General features: G+C 35.5%; 1 protein-coding gene across 9 annotated transcripts in view; it reads right to left on the bottom strand.

Annotated features, from left to right (window-relative positions):
• NBEA (neurobeachin) overlaps positions 1-19,081 on the bottom strand; it is a 582,638-nt gene that overhangs the window by 502,484 nt on the left and 61,073 nt on the right. For 5 of the 9 annotated variants that reach the window (XM_076009491.1, XM_076009489.1, XM_076009488.1 and 2 more), the window contains exons 5-8: positions 17,522-17,643; positions 15,836-15,974; positions 13,515-13,634; positions 10,734-10,880 (exon numbers count right to left, since the gene is read on the bottom strand). In XM_076009491.1, the coding sequence (XP_075865606.1) occupies positions 10,734-10,880; positions 13,515-13,634; positions 15,836-15,974; positions 17,522-17,643 (528 nt within the window). The remainder of the gene's footprint in view (positions 1-10,733; positions 10,881-13,514; positions 13,635-15,835; positions 15,975-17,521; positions 17,644-19,081) is intronic. The other 4 variants (XM_076009486.1, XM_076009490.1, XM_076009496.1 and 1 more) reach the window with 1 other exon arrangement.

The raw sequence follows: 19,081 nt of genomic DNA on the forward strand, positions 1-19,081 counted from the left end.
TAGGTGTGAATATACTTGTCCCACCCTTCCTCCTCCCATCTGCCCAACACCCAATCAATATTACTACTATACAATGTTACTACTATATGATATACTACTATATCAATATTACTACTATACTATATCAATATTATTACTATTACTACTATATCAATATTACTACTATATATTACTATTACTACAATTGGTATATTGGTAAATATATCAACTTAATGGTGAGTACATGTGGTGCTTGTTTTCTATTCTTACGATACTTCACTTAGTAGAATGGGTTCCAGCTCTATCCAGGCTAATACAAGAGGTGCTGTATCACCATTGTTTTTTTGTGTGTGTGGCTGAGTAGAACTTCATGATATACATATACCACATTATATTAATCTACTTGTACACTGATGAGCATTTGGGTTGTTTCCACATCTTTGCAATTGTGAATTGTGCTGCTTTAACATTCTAGTGCAGATGTCCTTTTTACAGAATGTCTTTTTTTCCTTTGGAAAACTTAACATTTCGGGATGTCAGAATTCTAAGAAAGTGATTAAGGTATCCACCTGAAAGGACAAGGAAGAGGGGAGTGGGCTGTTCCCTGACATAAAGTTTATGAGTATGTGCAAGGTAAGAAGGGTATCCACATACAAGGGCTTCCTTGTGTAGGGAGTCGGAATCTGAAAATGAAGAGAAGGCCAACTCACTAACAGGAAGGGGCAAACCAAAAGAGGGAGCTGAATCTGGAGTAGTAAGGTTTGGAAAGCATTCATGTGGGGTGTGGCTTGGCATGTTGGAGCCTGAGGTGGGTGAGGAGTGTATCCACACAGGAAGGTAGCCAGGCAAGAGAAGGCAGAACACCAGCAGGATGGGGAGACAGCTGCCTTGAACAAGCAGGCATGGGCTGTGAGAGTTCTAGAGAGAGGGAAGCATCTGAATAAGACGGCTATCCAGCAGGAGGAAAGAAGCCTGGGGCTAAAGAAGGATGAGGAGAGTAACAGCTCTACAGCCTGGCCCAGTGGAACTAGAGCTGAGAAAGGGTTAAGAGAGTATCCATGAGGCCAGCAAAGAATGCCCACACCTCCCTCAGGTAAAGAGGGTATCCATATGGAAAATGAAGGAAAGGTTGAGAAACTGTTCCATTCACTAGACTAAAGATACATTATAACATAAATCCAGTAAACTGGATATTTTTCCTATAGAGGACATTAGCAAAATTTTAATGAGGTTTGAGGATCAGATGGTAGATCATTATTAACTTCGTGATTTTATGTTATATAAGAATCATTTAGGCTGGGCATCACGGCTCATGCCTCTAATCCCAGCACTTTGGGAGGCCGAGGGAGGAGGATGGTTTGTGCCCAGGAGTTTGAGAGTAACCTGAGTAAAAAGGCAAAACTCCATCTCTACAAAAAATTAAAAAATTTATCAGGCGTGGTGGCATGTGCCTATAGTCCCAGCTAATCAGGAGGCTGAGGCAGGAAGATCACTTGAGCCCCAGAGTTGGCGAGCTGTGATTGCAGCACTGCGCCCCAGGCTGGGAGATAAGAGTACCCTCTCAGTATATGACTACTCCACTAATTCAGTTGTTCTGGCTGAAATTCATGGTGTCACTTGCTCCTCCCAATTCTTCCTTACTCCCTCCCTTACACCATATTCACTGTGACAGAAAATCCTACTGGTTCTATCTCCAAAATATATCTAAAAGCTGACCTCTTACAGTTTTATTATAGATATGCTTTATCAAAAATCTAATCAAGTCCCAGTACTTTCCAATGCTACCAGCCTTGTCTAAATTACCATCATCATTCACCTAAATAATTTCAACAGCCTCCTAACTAGCCTTCCTGTTTACACATTTGTCCCTATTTAACATATAAGCAAGTAGAGTGATTTTTTTTAATTGCCCCAGAGCTTCTGACCCTAATTTTTCTCACCAGAAAGTTTTTCCATCAAAGTACAAAAGGAGTAAAAAATGCAGAACAATGCTGATCTTGTTCCATGTTTTGACTACCCTCAAAACCTTCCTGCTTTTATTTAATCCCCAGAATACACAAGTAGATGTTTTCTGTACTATGTACAGAATTTCTAAGTGGTTATTTGTGGGAAAATCCATTTGCTCAGAGTATATCCCTCTACACAAGTATTGGAAACCCTCCAAAGTGATTTTTAATTTTGGAAGTTGTTTTACACTTTTCTCTCATCAGTGAGGCCTTATCATAATATGGTAAATTACAAAAACCATTAAATACTATCATTTTCTTAAATAGAGGAGAGAACACAAAGCTAAATTTTGAAATATCTAGCAATGGAGACTAACTGCTTGCCATATGAGGTTATGTGACAATTAGAAAATGTCTAGTAATAATTATAAAATATCAAAACTTTGTTAAAATCTGATTTGCAAGCTTATATGAAAAGATCGCCTTCTATATAAGGCTTCATAATCACATTCAATAACCCCAAATGGAGCTCTACAGTAAACTTACCTTGTAGTAAATTCTACACAAAGTTATAGTAAGATTTTCTGTATTTTAAAAATTACTTACAAACATAATGGTTTGTTTAACTGATAAGTGAAACCCTCCCTTATTTACTGTTTGCAGAAAATAACCAAGTACATAATATTCACTCACAAGCTACAGTGCCCAAAACCAGACAGTCCATAGAAAGAAAATTACCTAGTACTCCAGTAACCAACATGTCAAAATCACTTGGGACACGCTCCATAGAATATATAGTTTGATGACAATATTTGAAGGGAGAATTAATATATTCTATTAATTTCAAGGCACATATGTTGACATGCTACCTACATTAAGCTCAGAATCACAAAGAATATTATCTGATCATTACAATTAAAGAAAGTTTCATATACCTTGAGGCAACAAATATAAATACCATATTACTACATAACACTAATTTAAACTCCATTTGTGATTTAAACAAATATAAACTATATAAACTATTATATTCTATGCACCTTAAAAATTCCACTATAGCGTCCACCTCTTAACTCACAGAAAGTGACTTTGCCACCTACTTTACCAAGAAAATTGAGACAATAATATGAGAATCACTCAGCTTTTTTTCTGTCAAACGTAGTCTGATAATTTTCTTTCCTCCTTCCCTAAATTCTCCGGGAAGCTAAAATAGGAGGGTCACTTAAACCCAGGAGTTCAAGGTTGAAATAAGCTGTAATTATTCTACGGAACTCCAGCATGGGCAACAGAGCAGTGATCCCATGTCTCACAAAAACAATCAAATAGACAAAATATGGTAGGAAGTACTGTTAAATTGACATAAAAATAATAGCACTATTATTATTCACTATTATTACGGTTATTAAAATCACTGAGAACAGAAAGAACTTTTAATAAGGATAAATTTAAACTGTCTAATATAGAACATAAAAATAAAAACAGAAATATCAATGCAAAAACACAAAGGCAAAAGAAGAAATATTTTAAATTTTTAGTACTCCTTTTTCATAATACAATCTTCACATTAATTATTTAAACAGTGAGTTCAGGAGAGAGCCAATGTAGCCACCAGCCAGAGGCACCTCCAGGGAACAGGGCCTTCCCTTTTGGGGCCCTACAGCTGACTGAGGGGAACTCAGACGGTGAGCTCCCTACCCACCAGCCCTCCCAGGTGCTGCTGGAATGGTGATCCCAGGAGAACAGGGCAGACCCTGAGGCTGAGAAACATAGACCCAGCTTGAGCTCCCGGTGGGAGAATTAGGACTGGTACTCCTCTCCCTTGGTGGGGTTAGGGATTTAACTCTGGGGCCCAGAGGTGAGACCTGAAGACCAGATCCCGTATACCCAGGTCTCGCATTGCCCAGGGCACAGAAGGGATGTACCTGAACAGCCTACTGAGGTGTGTGAGCCTTCAGGGGAAGATCGGCGTCCTTGAGGGCAACCCTCCTCCCAAAGGAAGGCCCTGGGCCCAGCCCAGGCAGCGATCCTGCGCAGGGAACCTCCCAGCTGGCATCACAGCCAGGGGAGGACCAGTGGTGTGAGGTCTGGCCTGCTGGCAGAAGCCCAGGAATAGCCGCAGAGTTGGGAAGAGTGGAAAGAAGCAAAGCCCGCTCCAGACTACTGGTCTCAAGATGGTCCCACCCCCACACACAGACTTTCAGACTGAGTGGGGCCATTCCAGCTCCTCCCTGACAGCTTTTCCCAGAAGCAAAGAACAGATCTTTGAACCCTGCATGGCATTGGTGGTGCCTGAGGGCAGGCATACACAACTCAGCTCCGCCCAGACTCACACCCAGACCAGACCTCACTGAGGGGGGGAAAAGGACACACCTGGAAGTCCCAGAGCCCCACCAAGCACCTGAGACACAAGAGTGCCTCTTCAGAGGAACAAGAACTGGATACAAGACCCAAAAGCAACAGTGTAGTCTGTTCCTCCGAGCAAGCAACACCTACTGAGAGGGAGGACATTCTGCACACCCTTTTCACGGCACCTACTGACTCATCATACAGGGTGTGGTCGAATCTCACCCACAAATACCACCTACTGGCTCAGAGACCAAACAGGGAGTGTCAATACCCAAACAAAAACCTACAGGCAAGAAGCAACAACTGAGCCAGATAGGAAGAAATCAGCAAAGGTACTCTGGAAATATGAAGAACCAAATGGAAACCACACCCCCAAAGAGGAGCACCAACCCCTTAGAAACAGACACCAACCAAAATCAAGCAACCAAAATGACAGAAGAGGAAATTCAAATGTGGATCATAAGAAAATTCAATGACCTGCAAGAACAACTGGATAACCAACACAAAGAAAACACAAAAAGACTCCAGGACCTGGAATAAAAATTCACTAAAGAAACTGAAACAATGAGGAAAAGTTTAACCAAACTCCTGGAAATGAAGAATCAATTCAGGGAACTACAAAACACAGTGGAAAGCCTCAAGAACAAGGGAGATAAAACAGAAGAAAGAATCTCAGAGATTGAAAATAACACCTTCAAATTAAATAAATCAGTCACAGAGAGCAGAGAAACAAGAGAAAAGAGAAAAGCCTACAAAAGATGTGGGATTATGTGAAGAAACCTAATGTGAGGGTCATAGGGTTACCAGAAGGGGAAGAAGAAAACAATCAAGGGTTGGACAAGCTATTTGAAGATATAATAGAGGAAAATTTCGCAGGCCTTGCTAAAAATCTCCAGATACAAGTTCAAGAAGCTGAAAGGACCCCTGGGAGATTCAATGCAAACAGGAAGATCTCACGACATGCAGTCATCAGACTGACCAAAATATCAACTAACCAGGCCCTTGTAATAGCTGCAAGACAAAAGAAGCAAGTAACATACAAAGGAAAGCCAATCCGAATAACACCAGACTTCTCTACTGATACTTTGCAAGCAAGGAGAGACTGGGGCCCCATTCTCACTCTTCTGAAACAGAACAATGCCCGGCCTAGAATCTTATTCCCTGCAAAACTAAGTTTTGTATATGAAGGAGAAATCAAGACATCCTCAGATAAGCAAAGACTGAGGGAATTCACCAAGACACGACCAGGCCTACAAGAAGTACTCAAAACAGTGTTACCCATGGAACAGCATAATAAACACTCATGAATATAAATCTACTCAAAGCTAAAGATCAAAGCCCAGATACCACACTGGCTCAAGAGAGAAAACAAAGCAATAAAAGTTCAACACAACATAATGAACAGAAATCTTCCCGATCTATCAGTTATATCAATAAATGTGAATGGCTTGAACTCCCCACTCAAGAGACATAGGCTGGCCGAATGGATGAAAAAACACAAGCCAAGTATCTGCTGCCTTAAGGAAGCACATATAACCTGCAAGGATGCAATTAGACTAAAGGTAAAGGGGTGGAGAACAATATTTCAAGCAAACGGAAGCCTAAAGAAAGCTGGCATGGTGGTGCTGATTACAGATAACTTTGTTTTTAAAACAACAAAAGTAATAAAAGAAAAAGAAGGTCACTATAAAATGGTGAAGGGTACAGTTCAACAAGAAGACACAACAATTCTAAATATATATGCACCCAACCTTGGTGCAACAAGATTCATAAAGCAAACTCTACTTGATCTAAAGAAATGGATAAACAACAACACCATAATAGTCAGAGACTTTAATACCCCACTGACAGCACAGGACAGATCCTCCAAACAGAAAATCAACAAAGAAATATTGGACTTAAACAAAACACTAGAACAATTGGGCCTGACTGACATTTACAGGACATTCTACCCCCAAACCACTGAATATACATTCTTCTCATCAGCTCATGGGTCATTTTCTAAGACTGACTATATCCTAGAATAAAAAGCACATCTCAAACAATTTTAAAAACAGAAATTATACCATGTGTCTTTTCAGACCACAATGGAATAAACTGTATATAAATCAATCCTAACAGGAGTTCTCATTTCTACACAAAGTCAAGGAAACTGGCTGGGCGCGGTGGCTCATGCCTGTAATCCTAGCACTCTGGGAGGCTGAGGTGGGCAGACAGCTAGAGGTCAGGAGTTCGAAACCAGCCTGAGCAAGAGCAAGACCCCATCTCTACTATAAATAGGAAGAAATTAATTGGCCAACTAATATATAGAGAAAAAATTAGCCAGGCATGGTGGTGCATGCCTGTAGTCCCAGCTACTCGGGAGGCTGAGGCAGCAGGATTGCTTGAGCCCAGGAGTTTGAGGTTGCTGTGAGCTAGGCTGATGCCATGGCGCTCACTCTACCTGGGCAACAAAGTGAGACTCTGTCTCAAAAAAAAAAAAAAAAAAAAAAAAGTCATGGAAACTAAATAACCTTCTGCTCAATGTTCACTTCATAAAGAAGGAAATCAAGATGGAAATCAAAAGATTCTTTGAACTAAATGACAAAGGTGATACAAGTTGCCAAAACCTGTGGGACACAGCTAAAGCAGTCCTGAGAGGAAAGTTAAACTCCATAAATGCCTATATCCAAAAGTCGAAAAGATCACAAATAGACAACCTAATAAATCATCTCAAAGAGCTGGAAAAATAAGAGCAGACCAACCCAAAACCCAGCAGAAGAAGTGAAATCATTAAGATCAAATCAGACCTAAATGAAATTGACAACAGAGAAACTATACCGAAGATTAATAAAACAAAAAGTAGGTTCTTTGAAAAAATAAACAAAATTGACACACCATTGGCTAGACTAATGAAAAGCAGGGAAGAAAAATCTCTAATAAGCTCCAACAGGAACAATAAAGGAGAAATTACAACTGATGCCCCAGAGATACAAGATATATAATACTACAAAAACCTCTATGCACACAATCTGGAAACTGTGGAGGAAATGGACAATTTCTTAGAAACACACAGCCTCCCTAGGCTCCACCAGGAAGAAATAGAATTCCTGAACAGACCAATATCAAGTACTGAAATTGAAACAGCAATAAAAAAACCTTCCTAAAAAGAAAAGTCCTGGACCAGATGGTTTCACACCGGAATTTTACTACACCTACAAAGAAGAATCGGTGCCTATCCTGCAGAAATTATTCCACAACATCAAGAAGGATGGAATCCTCCCCAACACATTTTATGAGGCCAACATAACCCTGATACCCAAACCAGGAAAGTATGCAACAAAAAAAGAAAACTACAGACCAATATCCCTTATGAATATAGATGCAAAAATTCTCAACAAAATCCTAGCCAATCGAATCCAGGTGCTTGTCAAGAAAATAATCCATCACAACCAAGTGGGCTTCATCCCAGGGAGGCAGGGATGGTTCAACATATGCAAAGTTATAACTGTAATTCGCCATATAAACAGAAGCAAAAACAAAGACCATATGATCCTCTCAATAGACAAAGAGAAAGCATTTGATAAAATTCAACACCCTTTTTAACAACACTCAACAAAATAGGCACAGATGGGGCTTACCTAAAAATGATACAAGCCATATATGACAAACCCACAGCCAACATCATACTGAATGGGGAAAATTTGAAAGCATTCCCACTTAGAACTGGAACTAGACAAGGTTGCCCACTATCTCCACTGCTATTCAACATAGTGCTGGAAGTCCTTGCTAGAGCAATCAGACAAGAGAGGGGAATTAAGGGCGTCCAAATGAGAGCAAAAGAGATCAAACTCTCACTCTTTTCTGATGACATGATATTATACCTAGAAAACCCCAAGAATTCAACCAAGAGACTCCTTGAACTGATAAATGCATTTGGTAAAGTCTCAGGATACAAAATCAATACACAGAAATCAGAGGCATTCATACACGCCAACAACAGTACAAGTGAGAACCAAATCAAAGTCTCAATTCCCTTCAAAATAGCAACAAAGAAAATAAAGTACCTTGGAATATATTTAACTAGGGAGGTAAAAGACCTCTACAGGGAGAACCATGAAACACTGAAGAAGGAAATAGCAGAGGATGTAAACAGATGGAAGAATATACCATGCTCATGGGTCGGGAGAATCAACATTGTTAAAATGTCTATACTACCCAAAGTGACCTACAGAGTCAATGCAATCCCTATTAAAATACCATCATCATTTTTCACATATATAGAAAAAATAATTTTACACTTTGTATGGAACCAAAGAAGATCCTGTATAGCAAAATCAATCCTAGGCAATAAAAACAAAATAGAAGGTATCAATTTACCAGATTTCAAACTATACTACAAGGCTATAGTAATTAAAATAGCATGGTACTGGCAGAAGAACAGGGACATTGACCAGTGGAACAGAACAGAGAGCCCAGATATAAAACCATCCTCATATAGCCAACTAATCTTCGACAAATCAGACAAAACCATACACTGGGGAAAAGAATCCTTATTCAATAAATGGTGCTTGGAAAACTGGATAGCCACATGCAGAAGACTGAAACAGGACCCACACCTTTCACCTCTCACAAAAATCAACTCATGCTGGGTAACAGACTTGAAAGGTGTGAAACTATTAGAATCCTAGAGGAAAATGTTGGACATACTCTTCTAGACATTGGCCTAGGCAAAGAATTTATGAAGAAGACCACAAAGGCAATCACAGCAGCAACAAAAATAAATAAATGGGACATGATCAAATTAAAAAGCTTCTGCATAGCCAAAGAAACTGTCAAGAGAGCAAACAGACAACCAACAGAATGGGAGAAAATTTTTGCAAGCTACACATCCGATAAAGGGCTGATAACTAGGAAAATCAGCAAGAAAAAATCCAACAACCCTATTAAAAAATGGGCAGAGGATATGAACAGAAATTTTTCAAAAGAAGACAGAATAAAGGCCAACAAACATATGAAAAAATGCTCAACATCTCCAATCATCAGGAAAATGCAAATCAAAACCACAATGAGATATCACTTATCTTCAGTAAGAATAGCCTTTATCAAAAAGTCTCCAAACAATAAATGTTGGCGTGGATGTGGAGAGATAGGAACACTCCTACACTGCTGGTGGGAGTGCAAACTGGTTTAGCCTCTGTGAAAAACAATATGGAGATACCTTAAAGCGATACAAGTAGATCTACCATTTGATCCAGCAATTCCACTACTGGGCATCTACCCAAAAGATCAAATGGCATACTACAAATGGGACACCTGCACTCGAATGTTTATAGCAGCACAGTTCACAATCGCAAAGGTGTGGAAACAACCCAGGTGCCCATCAATACATGAGTGGATTAATAAAATGTGGTATATGTATACTATGGAGTACTCTTCAACTTTAAGAAACAATTGTGACATAGCACCTCATGTATATTCCTGGATAGAGCTGGAACCCATTCTACTAAGTGATGTATCTCAATAATGGTAAAACAAGCATCACATGTACTCACCAGCAAATTGGTATTAACAGATCAACACTTAAGTGGACACATAGGAATAACATTTATCGGGTGTTGGGTGGGTAGGAGGGGGAAGAGGAGCATGGGCAATATATGTAACCCTAACATTTGTACCCCCATAATATGCTGAAATAAAAATAAATAAATAAATAAACAGTGAGTTCAATTGAAAAAATACAGCACTTCTGAAAAAGATGTACTCCTTCAGAATTATAAACACTTTGACTACTATGCATAATTCTCTCTCAGCTTCAAATAGTTTAGGATATCACAATTCCCAATGTGATTTAAATAAAACCCTTATATATCCCCCTAGAGGTGTACTGCACATTAAAAACTAATTCATATACATACATAATATAACTTGCCTAAATAAGTCTTTGTTTGGAAGTTTAAAAAAGCAGGAAGAATATGATAAACCACATTAAATAATTGGTTTTGTTAAAGTAGAATACTCAATACTCACTATTGTACCTACCTTCTCACCTATTGCAAAAGAAGCAGTTAAAATGGAATGATTTCAGTCACACATAATATTTTATACTAGTTTCCTTCCAAAGCTCTATTCTTTCCAAGTCACCTCTGATGTTAACAAGAAGTTATTTCATATATTCATTATATAATTTATATATTTCAAAATTTGAGATTTCAAATACCAGATTAAACAATCTAGATTTATAAGATTATTTCAGAATTGATAACAAAAGGCATGCCATCAACAGTAGAAAAAATTATGAATAATAAAGAAAGTTTATGAAGGGAAAATAGTTAAGAGAAAAAGCACCTTTGAAACAAAAAGAAATATTTAATAAAAACTGATGGTGTTCTAAACAATAGAGATGACTCTTAAACCATATATTACTTCACAGTTTACATCTAAAATTTTCCATAGAATTTATAATAAGATAGTTATTACTACCTTATATCCAGGTCCTAACTGATGAATTGCAAATATCTGTGCTGGGTTGAGTGCTTCACTGAACACATACACTGCACCAAGTTGACCACAGAATACCCTATTTGCATCAGCAGTTTCTGATGATCCAAGAAAGCACTTGTCATAGCTCTATTTTAGAAAAGCCATAAAAAAAATCAAATGCATTTTTCTTAATGACAAAATGTTAAGGATATCTGTTTTCATTATCATTAAGATCTTAAAACATAACAATAATAACAGAAGAAAGCACAAATTAAAACTTTTTAAAATATTTAAATAATAAATGTCACTAAAGACTTTTAAAAAAATGATCAGTTATCTTTTATATTTATGTTTAAGCAAACAAATGACCCACTACTCAATCTTCAGATTTAATTACTTTCCAAATTTTATAGTTAAAGGCAAAAGATCTTATAATCTTAGATTATTAGATAATTTATTTATAAAAGTAAAACTAATTTGAAAACTCTAATGATTTATAATTGTTCATATTTAGCAAGATGCAACTCAATCAAGGGAACAACTATCCAAAATTTAACAAACACATAGGGTCTCATTTTTAATAAGCTACTTCATTTTTCCATTATGAAGTCATTACTCTATTTCTCCATGCTAAGTCAAAGGACACACAAAAAATCAGTTCCTTCTCTTGTATGAGTAGGCATTATACAGAATCAAATAAAGAATGATCACTGAACTCTACTGCTTACAGCAGATGGTATAGTGCTCTTCACATGGAGAAGTTAGCACTTAAGAAGCCAAATTTAACAAGAATCTTCCTGCCTCTACTTTTTAAACCCCAACCATCCACACCAGTGAAAGCAGTCATTGCTCAGTTTCCTCTATCCCCACAGGCTATTCCAAACCTTAGTACTAATTCCATATATTTATGGAATTCCTTTGGTGCTTCAATAACAAAAATAAATGTGAATAGGGTACAAAGACAGAAAACTTGTCCCCATTAAATACCCAATCTTTAATTAAACATAATGACCTTAAGATTTGACTGCACAAATGTGTATGTGTTATTATCTAGGATGCTCTACTTCTTCAAGCACTATTACAAATAATTCAAGCCTTTTCAAATTACAAATAATTCAAAAATCTTTTCAATATACTATCTTATATGCTAATGACAGTCAATAAGTCTACTGGGATTTCTTCCACTTGATAATAAAGAGACTATCCTAGATGGAGGATAGATAAAAAGTAGGATTTCATCTGTGTATTCTAATTCTGACAAAATCATTTCCTTAAATATTTAATGACTATAGTTCAACTATGAGTTTCCAGGGCAGAAAGAGCAACTCTTCCTATAAAGGGACACATAGAAAAATACTTTAAACTTTGTGAGCTACATGTGGTTTCTGTTGCATATTCTTCTTTGATTCTGTTTGTGTCTTTAAAAAATAAAAACAAAAGACTTTTAGAAATGTAAAAACCAAGATTCTTAGCTCTCAGCTCACTCAAAACCTCCATAGATGGAGGGTCATAATTGGCTCATAGAATGTAGTCTGCCGACTCCTAACCTAGGAACAAATTATGGACTATGCACGCAATGCTAGGTAAAAGAATACAATACAGGAAGAGCCAATCCTTGCCCTTTAGGAGATTAAAGTTTAGAGAAATACAAACAAAACTGAGTAGTGAATTTTGTTAAAAAGAGGCAAGTTATTATAAAACCAGGTATGCTGGAAGGGTTGTACATTATTGGGCTTAGAGACATTTTGGGCATTAAAATCCCCTTTTACTTTGGCTTTAAAAGGTCAGGATGGAGGCAAAGGAAGAGCCCAAAATAAAAAACAAGAGCCCTTGAGGTTTTAACTCTAGATGTCATCTACTTAGAATCCTAATGTGTCATCTCCTGTACTGCTAACAAGCTGGTGAAAACTATTATATCATCTCTTTGATGTAATTGCAATAGGTCATTTAAGTGATCTTCCTGCTTCTGTAGTCATTTCCCTTCAAAATATTCCCAATACTGCAGGGAGACAATGATTTTGAAAATATAAGCAAACATCACTTGTCTGCTCAAAACCTTCCAAAGATTTTTAAGTGAGGTAAGATAGGAAAGCCCAGGCCTTATGTTTGCTTATAAGGCCTTATATGATTTCACCCTCTACTACCTGCCTAACATCATTTTTAACATTATTCTGCCCCTTCCTCCTTCTGTTTCAGATAATTTGGCTGCCTTGCTATTCCTTGTACTTTCCAATTTGCTTCAAAGCCTTTGTACTTACTGTTTTCACTGAATGGAATATGTCCCCCAAATATCCACATGGCTTGCTTACTCAATTCTTGTCATTAAAATCATCTCTGGGCAATCTGGCTTCTCCCTTACCTACACCTACACTTTCTATATCCCTACTTTATTTTCTCCATAGCATATATCACTATGTGCTTATTAGTGACTGTATGTTATACCAAATCATTCTGCTTAAGGTTTTCCTTCTACATCTAAATAATGGGTAAGACACATTTTTAATTATTGAGATTCTGGGGGAAAAAAACCTGCAGTGATGTTTTTTGACCTAAAATACTTAAAAATTTGGCCAAGTAATTTTTCTATTTTTGTATTACTAATCATGTATTTTAGTAATTCCATTATACTAAATTTAAGACTGAAAGTCTCACTTTAAAAAAAGGAAAAAACTTTCAAAGTTTATAAATATTACCAAACTATTTCATTATTCAATTCATGTTATAGTGAAAGACCATACTCTCAAATACATTAAAATACATATTAAAAAATAAAAAACTTACATCATTTGTATTAACATGCCAAGCCATATCACCATAAGATACCAGTTGTCCATTAACATAACACCGGATTTCACTGTTCCTCCATCGATTGTAAATGTGGACAATGCTGATCATGTACCACTTAAATAAAAAAAAATTAAACAATAGGAAATGTTTGGTTATTATTGACTAAAATACAATTACAACATTCATAAAACCCTATATGAAAATGACCAAAGGACTATTAATGATCATCTAATACCACTTCCTCAAGTCTCTCCCTCCAATTTCTCATTTTACAGATGAAAAAAGGGGCACATAAAGAATAAATTTGTGATGGAGACAAAGCTAGAACCACTTAACCTCCACTTAACCACTTATTCCTTCCACTATACCCAGATCCCAAATTGCAGAAATACAATTATATTTGTGTTCCTTTAATAACATTTACATTATGCCAAGCACTACAGCCCCAAGGCTGACCAGACACACAATAGGCACAGTTCTTCTGGAATTTTTGATCTAGAAAAAGGGACATACATGACACAATTAAACAAATATAGAATTATTCATGATGATTACAGTGGACAAAAGAATACAATGTAAACCGAGAAAAAATAATACAGGATTCTACTTTGGATCACATGGTCAGAAAAGACCTATCAAAGCAACAACATTGTAGCATTTATAGTAAGATTTAGATGGTTTCAATTCCATTATTTAGATTTATTAAATGTAGTATTAATTATATAATAACTTAGTAATATATGACTATTCATTAAGAATCAATGAATGTGTTCATATTGAGTTCCCATTTTATAGTTACTGGTGGCAACAAAATGCATTGTGAGTGTGTATCTCCATATGAGATAGTGTGAGTTCTGTAACAACGTATGGATCAAACCATTGGTCTCTTGAGAGTTGATAGGCTGAAGCAGGGAATACATGAGTATTTTTTCTAAAGTATAGGAAAATACAAATTATTTATAGATATTTGAACAAGTATGCCTTTATATTTTGGAGTAAAATGTTTAGAAACTTTAAATTTCTAATGAGAAGAAACAAAAATGTTATTAAAGTCATGTTATATTCATTTATCCAACATAACTTATTGACAGTCTACCAAATTCAAATACTCTTTCAGGCATGTGAGGGAATACAAATGTGAATCCAAAACAGATCTTAATTTCAAAAGTCATGAAATAATGTACATATAAATGAATAATAAAGGTTTAAAAAAATAATTGTCATAAGAAATACTGAATAAAATACTCTTTGAGAAAAATCAACGAGAAATTCCATAGAAATGATGTTATATGAAATGGAACATAACAGCAGGGTGGGATTTGAAGACCTAGAACTGTGGGGGAGGGGACAAGTAAATGTAATTCATGCCAGGTATTGCATACAGGAAAAGATGAAAAAGTAAAACAAATCATCCAAATCATTAGGGACTAGACTAAAAGTTTTGATTTAATCTGTAGTTAGTGGGAAAGTAAATGAATGGTTTGGGGTGATGGAATAATAATATCAGGAAGACAAATCAGATACTAGTATGTAAAATAGTTTAGAAGAGGAAAAGATAAATAAAACAAAATGAGGAGAAAGCAACATGAAGAATTTAAGCAGCAAGTAAAGAATTTTACAAAAGGAGACATATATTTCAGAGGTACAATAAAAATAAAATAAAAGGACTTTAAAATTAAACTGATGAGAAGTGGGTTTTTGACCACTGAAAAAAGTTGACTCAAGTCCCAATTATCATAAAGATGGTAGATCTCTTCATCAAAACATAAGACTTAAGAACATAAGTGGATAGGAGACTGGAAAGAATAAATCTGATGTTACATATTCTAAGTCCAGGGACAAGAAAGACATCCAGATGGTAACATCTCAGAGGCAGATGAGAATATAAGTATGAACTTTGAAGACAAGAATAAGAGCAAAAGGATATCATAAGATGGAATAAAAATTCCAATACATATTGGCTCCACAAAAGCAGAAATGTTGTCTTATTTTGTTCACCGTATATCCCCAATGCCTATGTCTGACACTCAGTAAATAATAAGTATTTCTTGAAAGAATGCCATAGAAGAGATCAGACCATAAGAGTATGAGAGCATGAGAGAAATATACTACAAGAGGTCAAAAGACTGATCATATAGAAGGCAAAAGTCAGACAAAAAACTTAAAATAAAATGCAGACAAGGATAAAAGAAAAGCATTAAGAGTCGCAGAAAACCAGTGAATGAGTCTATCACCGAAGTCATAAAAAATGAGTTTCAAGAAAGTGGGAATGGTAAATTGTGACATTTTCAACAGATATATTTATTTTTACCTACCTTACGTGGTTGAAAATCGTACTTCACACAGTGCTGAAAACCTTTTCCTTTGGACTTCAGTGATGTGACTATTAAACAGTTGCCAACAAAATGAGCAGAGTAACCAACTCCTTTGCTAGTACGAAAACTATAAAGAAAACTGAAAATAGTATAACGTCCGCTGATAAAAAGAACTATACATCTAAAGCCTATTAAACATTCTTATAAAACTAAAATTTATTTCCTTGTAGAGTAGAAGGGGTTTAACATGGACCAAATAAAAACTAAACTAAAACATAAAAGGTTTATATTAGAACAGCTAAAAGATAAAACCTTAAACAGGAAAATAGACTATGGAAGCTTATAATATTTCAATTTAAAATATCATAAATACATAAGGACAAATGAATAACAAAAGCCTACCAAGTACCTACCTCATCTACCCTTAATAACCATCTACAACCAGCAAGTACAGAACACATTTATACACAGTTCATGTTTTAAAAAATAACTTGGTATCTAATTCTGCTATAGCTATTGAAAATAGCTTACAAATTAAAAAAAAAACTAATTAAAAATAACTTGATGAGAGCCAAGTCTCACAAATAATGCAGTTGATCAATCAAAGGAATACATTTTTAGTTTGAAAAGTAAAGAGATATGACAATGAGGTATAGTTATTTTCTTCTACAGGCACATTCCTCTTAGCTATGAATTCAATCAATATGTAGAAAATTTTAAATACTTTAAAAAAATGAAGATATCACTGAAGTTATATATGATTTCCCTGAATGACCATTCTGAAGTCCAACTTCATTTATGTTTGACAGTTCAGATGCTTATTTAAAACTCCCTCACATTACAATCTATATTTAAAATTTTGTAAGAGAGCAAATAAGGTAGTAAAAGCTCAGAGTTTTCTGCACTCCTATTTCTGGGCCAGCCATTGTACAAAAGCACTTTAAATATTATTCTCTCATTAAACCCTATGGGATAGATACTATCACTATCCTCATTTTATAGTTTAAGACATCAAAGCACAGGATGTATAGTAAGTAGAGTAGTGAAATCAGGACTTAAACTCAGGCAGTATTATTTCAGAGCTATGCAAGTATTAAGTTAATATAAATAAGCATTACAATGCCTATCATACATATAGTAAGGCAATCAATGAATGTTTGAAGTTCTGATTGATCATATGGTGCACTTTGCATTACTGGCATACAAAAATTACCAAGCTTTCAGTACTTACAGATTAACTTATTGTTGAGTTGATCAACTCATTCTGCTAGTTGTCAATACCAAATAATTAACCTTATTTGATTTTAATTTCTTATATGGTTATTATCAATATTTTAAAAGTATATGTCAATTATGCTGATAGAACAAAGTCCGTGAAAAGGCAAAATGAATGAAATCTGGTCACCAGCAATCCTCACAAAAAATCCTACAACGGATCTACACTGAAGCAGACTAAAAGAGGAGGTCTATAATCTTTGATTCTTAAATTGCAATTGAAAAAACTTAATAATAACAATAAGGCAGGTCATCTAGAATCAACAGCTAAATAAATAAACAAATAAAATTGATTTATGTCTTTATAGTTTTAACACATATAGATTCTATCTAGTACATTGCCTTGATACTATATTTTTACAGAATGAAGTACTTAAAGACAAAAATCCTAAAATTAAACATATTACTTACCAATAAAGATAAGGTTTATCCTTATCAACATTTATGTTATTTAATGGATCCATACGAAACCAAGTGTTTAGGGTGAAGCCATTCTGGTAAGGCCACTTTGCAATAGGGGGCAATGCAATTGCCTATAAGGCAATGAAAAAATATACAAAAGTATCAATTAAAGGAAATGTGATAGTAGCTAAAGTCAAATATGGCTTTTCCAGATTAAAAATAATCAATGTAAAATATCATAAAATGATTAGCAAATATACAAAATAAAGGCTATTACTTTATTAAAATAATCCATACATATTACTTGTTGATCATAGAAGCATTAAGTTTTCAAACACTCAGTGAATTAAGGTCCATCTCTATAGTGGGTTTCAGATTATACTCCAAGAAGTGCCCCTCTAGTTTTACCAGTCTACAGTCCCTTATACATACCTCAGAATTTCAGTTTTCTATGGTTTATGCTAGGTTTTCAGTAATAATTCATTTGATTAAAAGAGGTTGGATCTTTAAAGCCAAAAACAACGGTGCAAGAGAATGTTAATGGAATCAGTATTGAAGAAATGCAAAGTTTAAGAGAGGGTGCTCATAATGCTTGTACCATAGAAGCAAAGAAGGAGAAAGCATGAGATTTATTATTCAGAAACTTAATCACTGAAATTTATAACCACAAGGATTTAGATCCACTCATAAGTAGGAAAGGAGTAATATAGGACTCCATTGATAACAGCAAACAAATAAAATCTAGCCATTCTAAAAACTAAATGAGAAAGTGGCTGATTACTTGACTTGATTTCAAGAAACATGAGTGGATTCATTTATTTTTCTAGAAGTCTAAATTTCACTAAAACATAATTATCTATTATAATTTTACAATTGATCTATTCCCCAAACAGATCCTTCACACATTGTTGACAATGGAGTTTCTCAAATATTATATGCAGCTTCCATACCAAAAATCCTTTGAACACAGTTTAAATTTCTTCAAGTTACCTAAGATTCTTCACACACACTATGGCTCCAACAAACTCTTCCAATTTTGTTCTCTTCTACTACCTGAGCCCACATTACAGAGTATACCTAAACATACCAGCTGTTCTACCTGTTCTTCTACAGATCTTTTTGAACATGATATTGTTTCTGTCCAAAACACTTCTCCTTCCAGCAAAATCCCAGTTATCCTTCAATACCAGGCTAATACGTTCCTTTTTCTAGACTTCCACCGAGTTTAGTTTCTTTTCATTGTTTTCCCATAGCTCTCAGTACCTAAATCTACAGCATCACTTATAATCCTTATTGTGATAAGCTGTTTCTGCACATCTACTGGAGTTCAAGAATAAGTATATTAATATAATCTACATTCCCAGCACTGTGACTCAAGATATAGAACATACTCAATATATGCTCAATGAATAATCTTAAGGTGGCCAAATATTTATAAGTGATCAAAACTACAAGGATAATCTCAAAAGCATCATGGTAAGTGAAAGAAGCCTAACACAAAAGACTGATTTTATTCTTATAATAGTCTAAAAACTATTTGAACACAAAATAAAACAGAGGTTGCAAGAG

Source organism: Microcebus murinus, chromosome 13 (genome assembly GCF_040939455.1).
Source record: "Microcebus murinus isolate Inina chromosome 13, M.murinus_Inina_mat1.0, whole genome shotgun sequence".
In the NCBI taxonomy this organism is placed as follows: Eukaryota; Metazoa; Chordata; class Mammalia; order Primates; family Cheirogaleidae; genus Microcebus; species Microcebus murinus.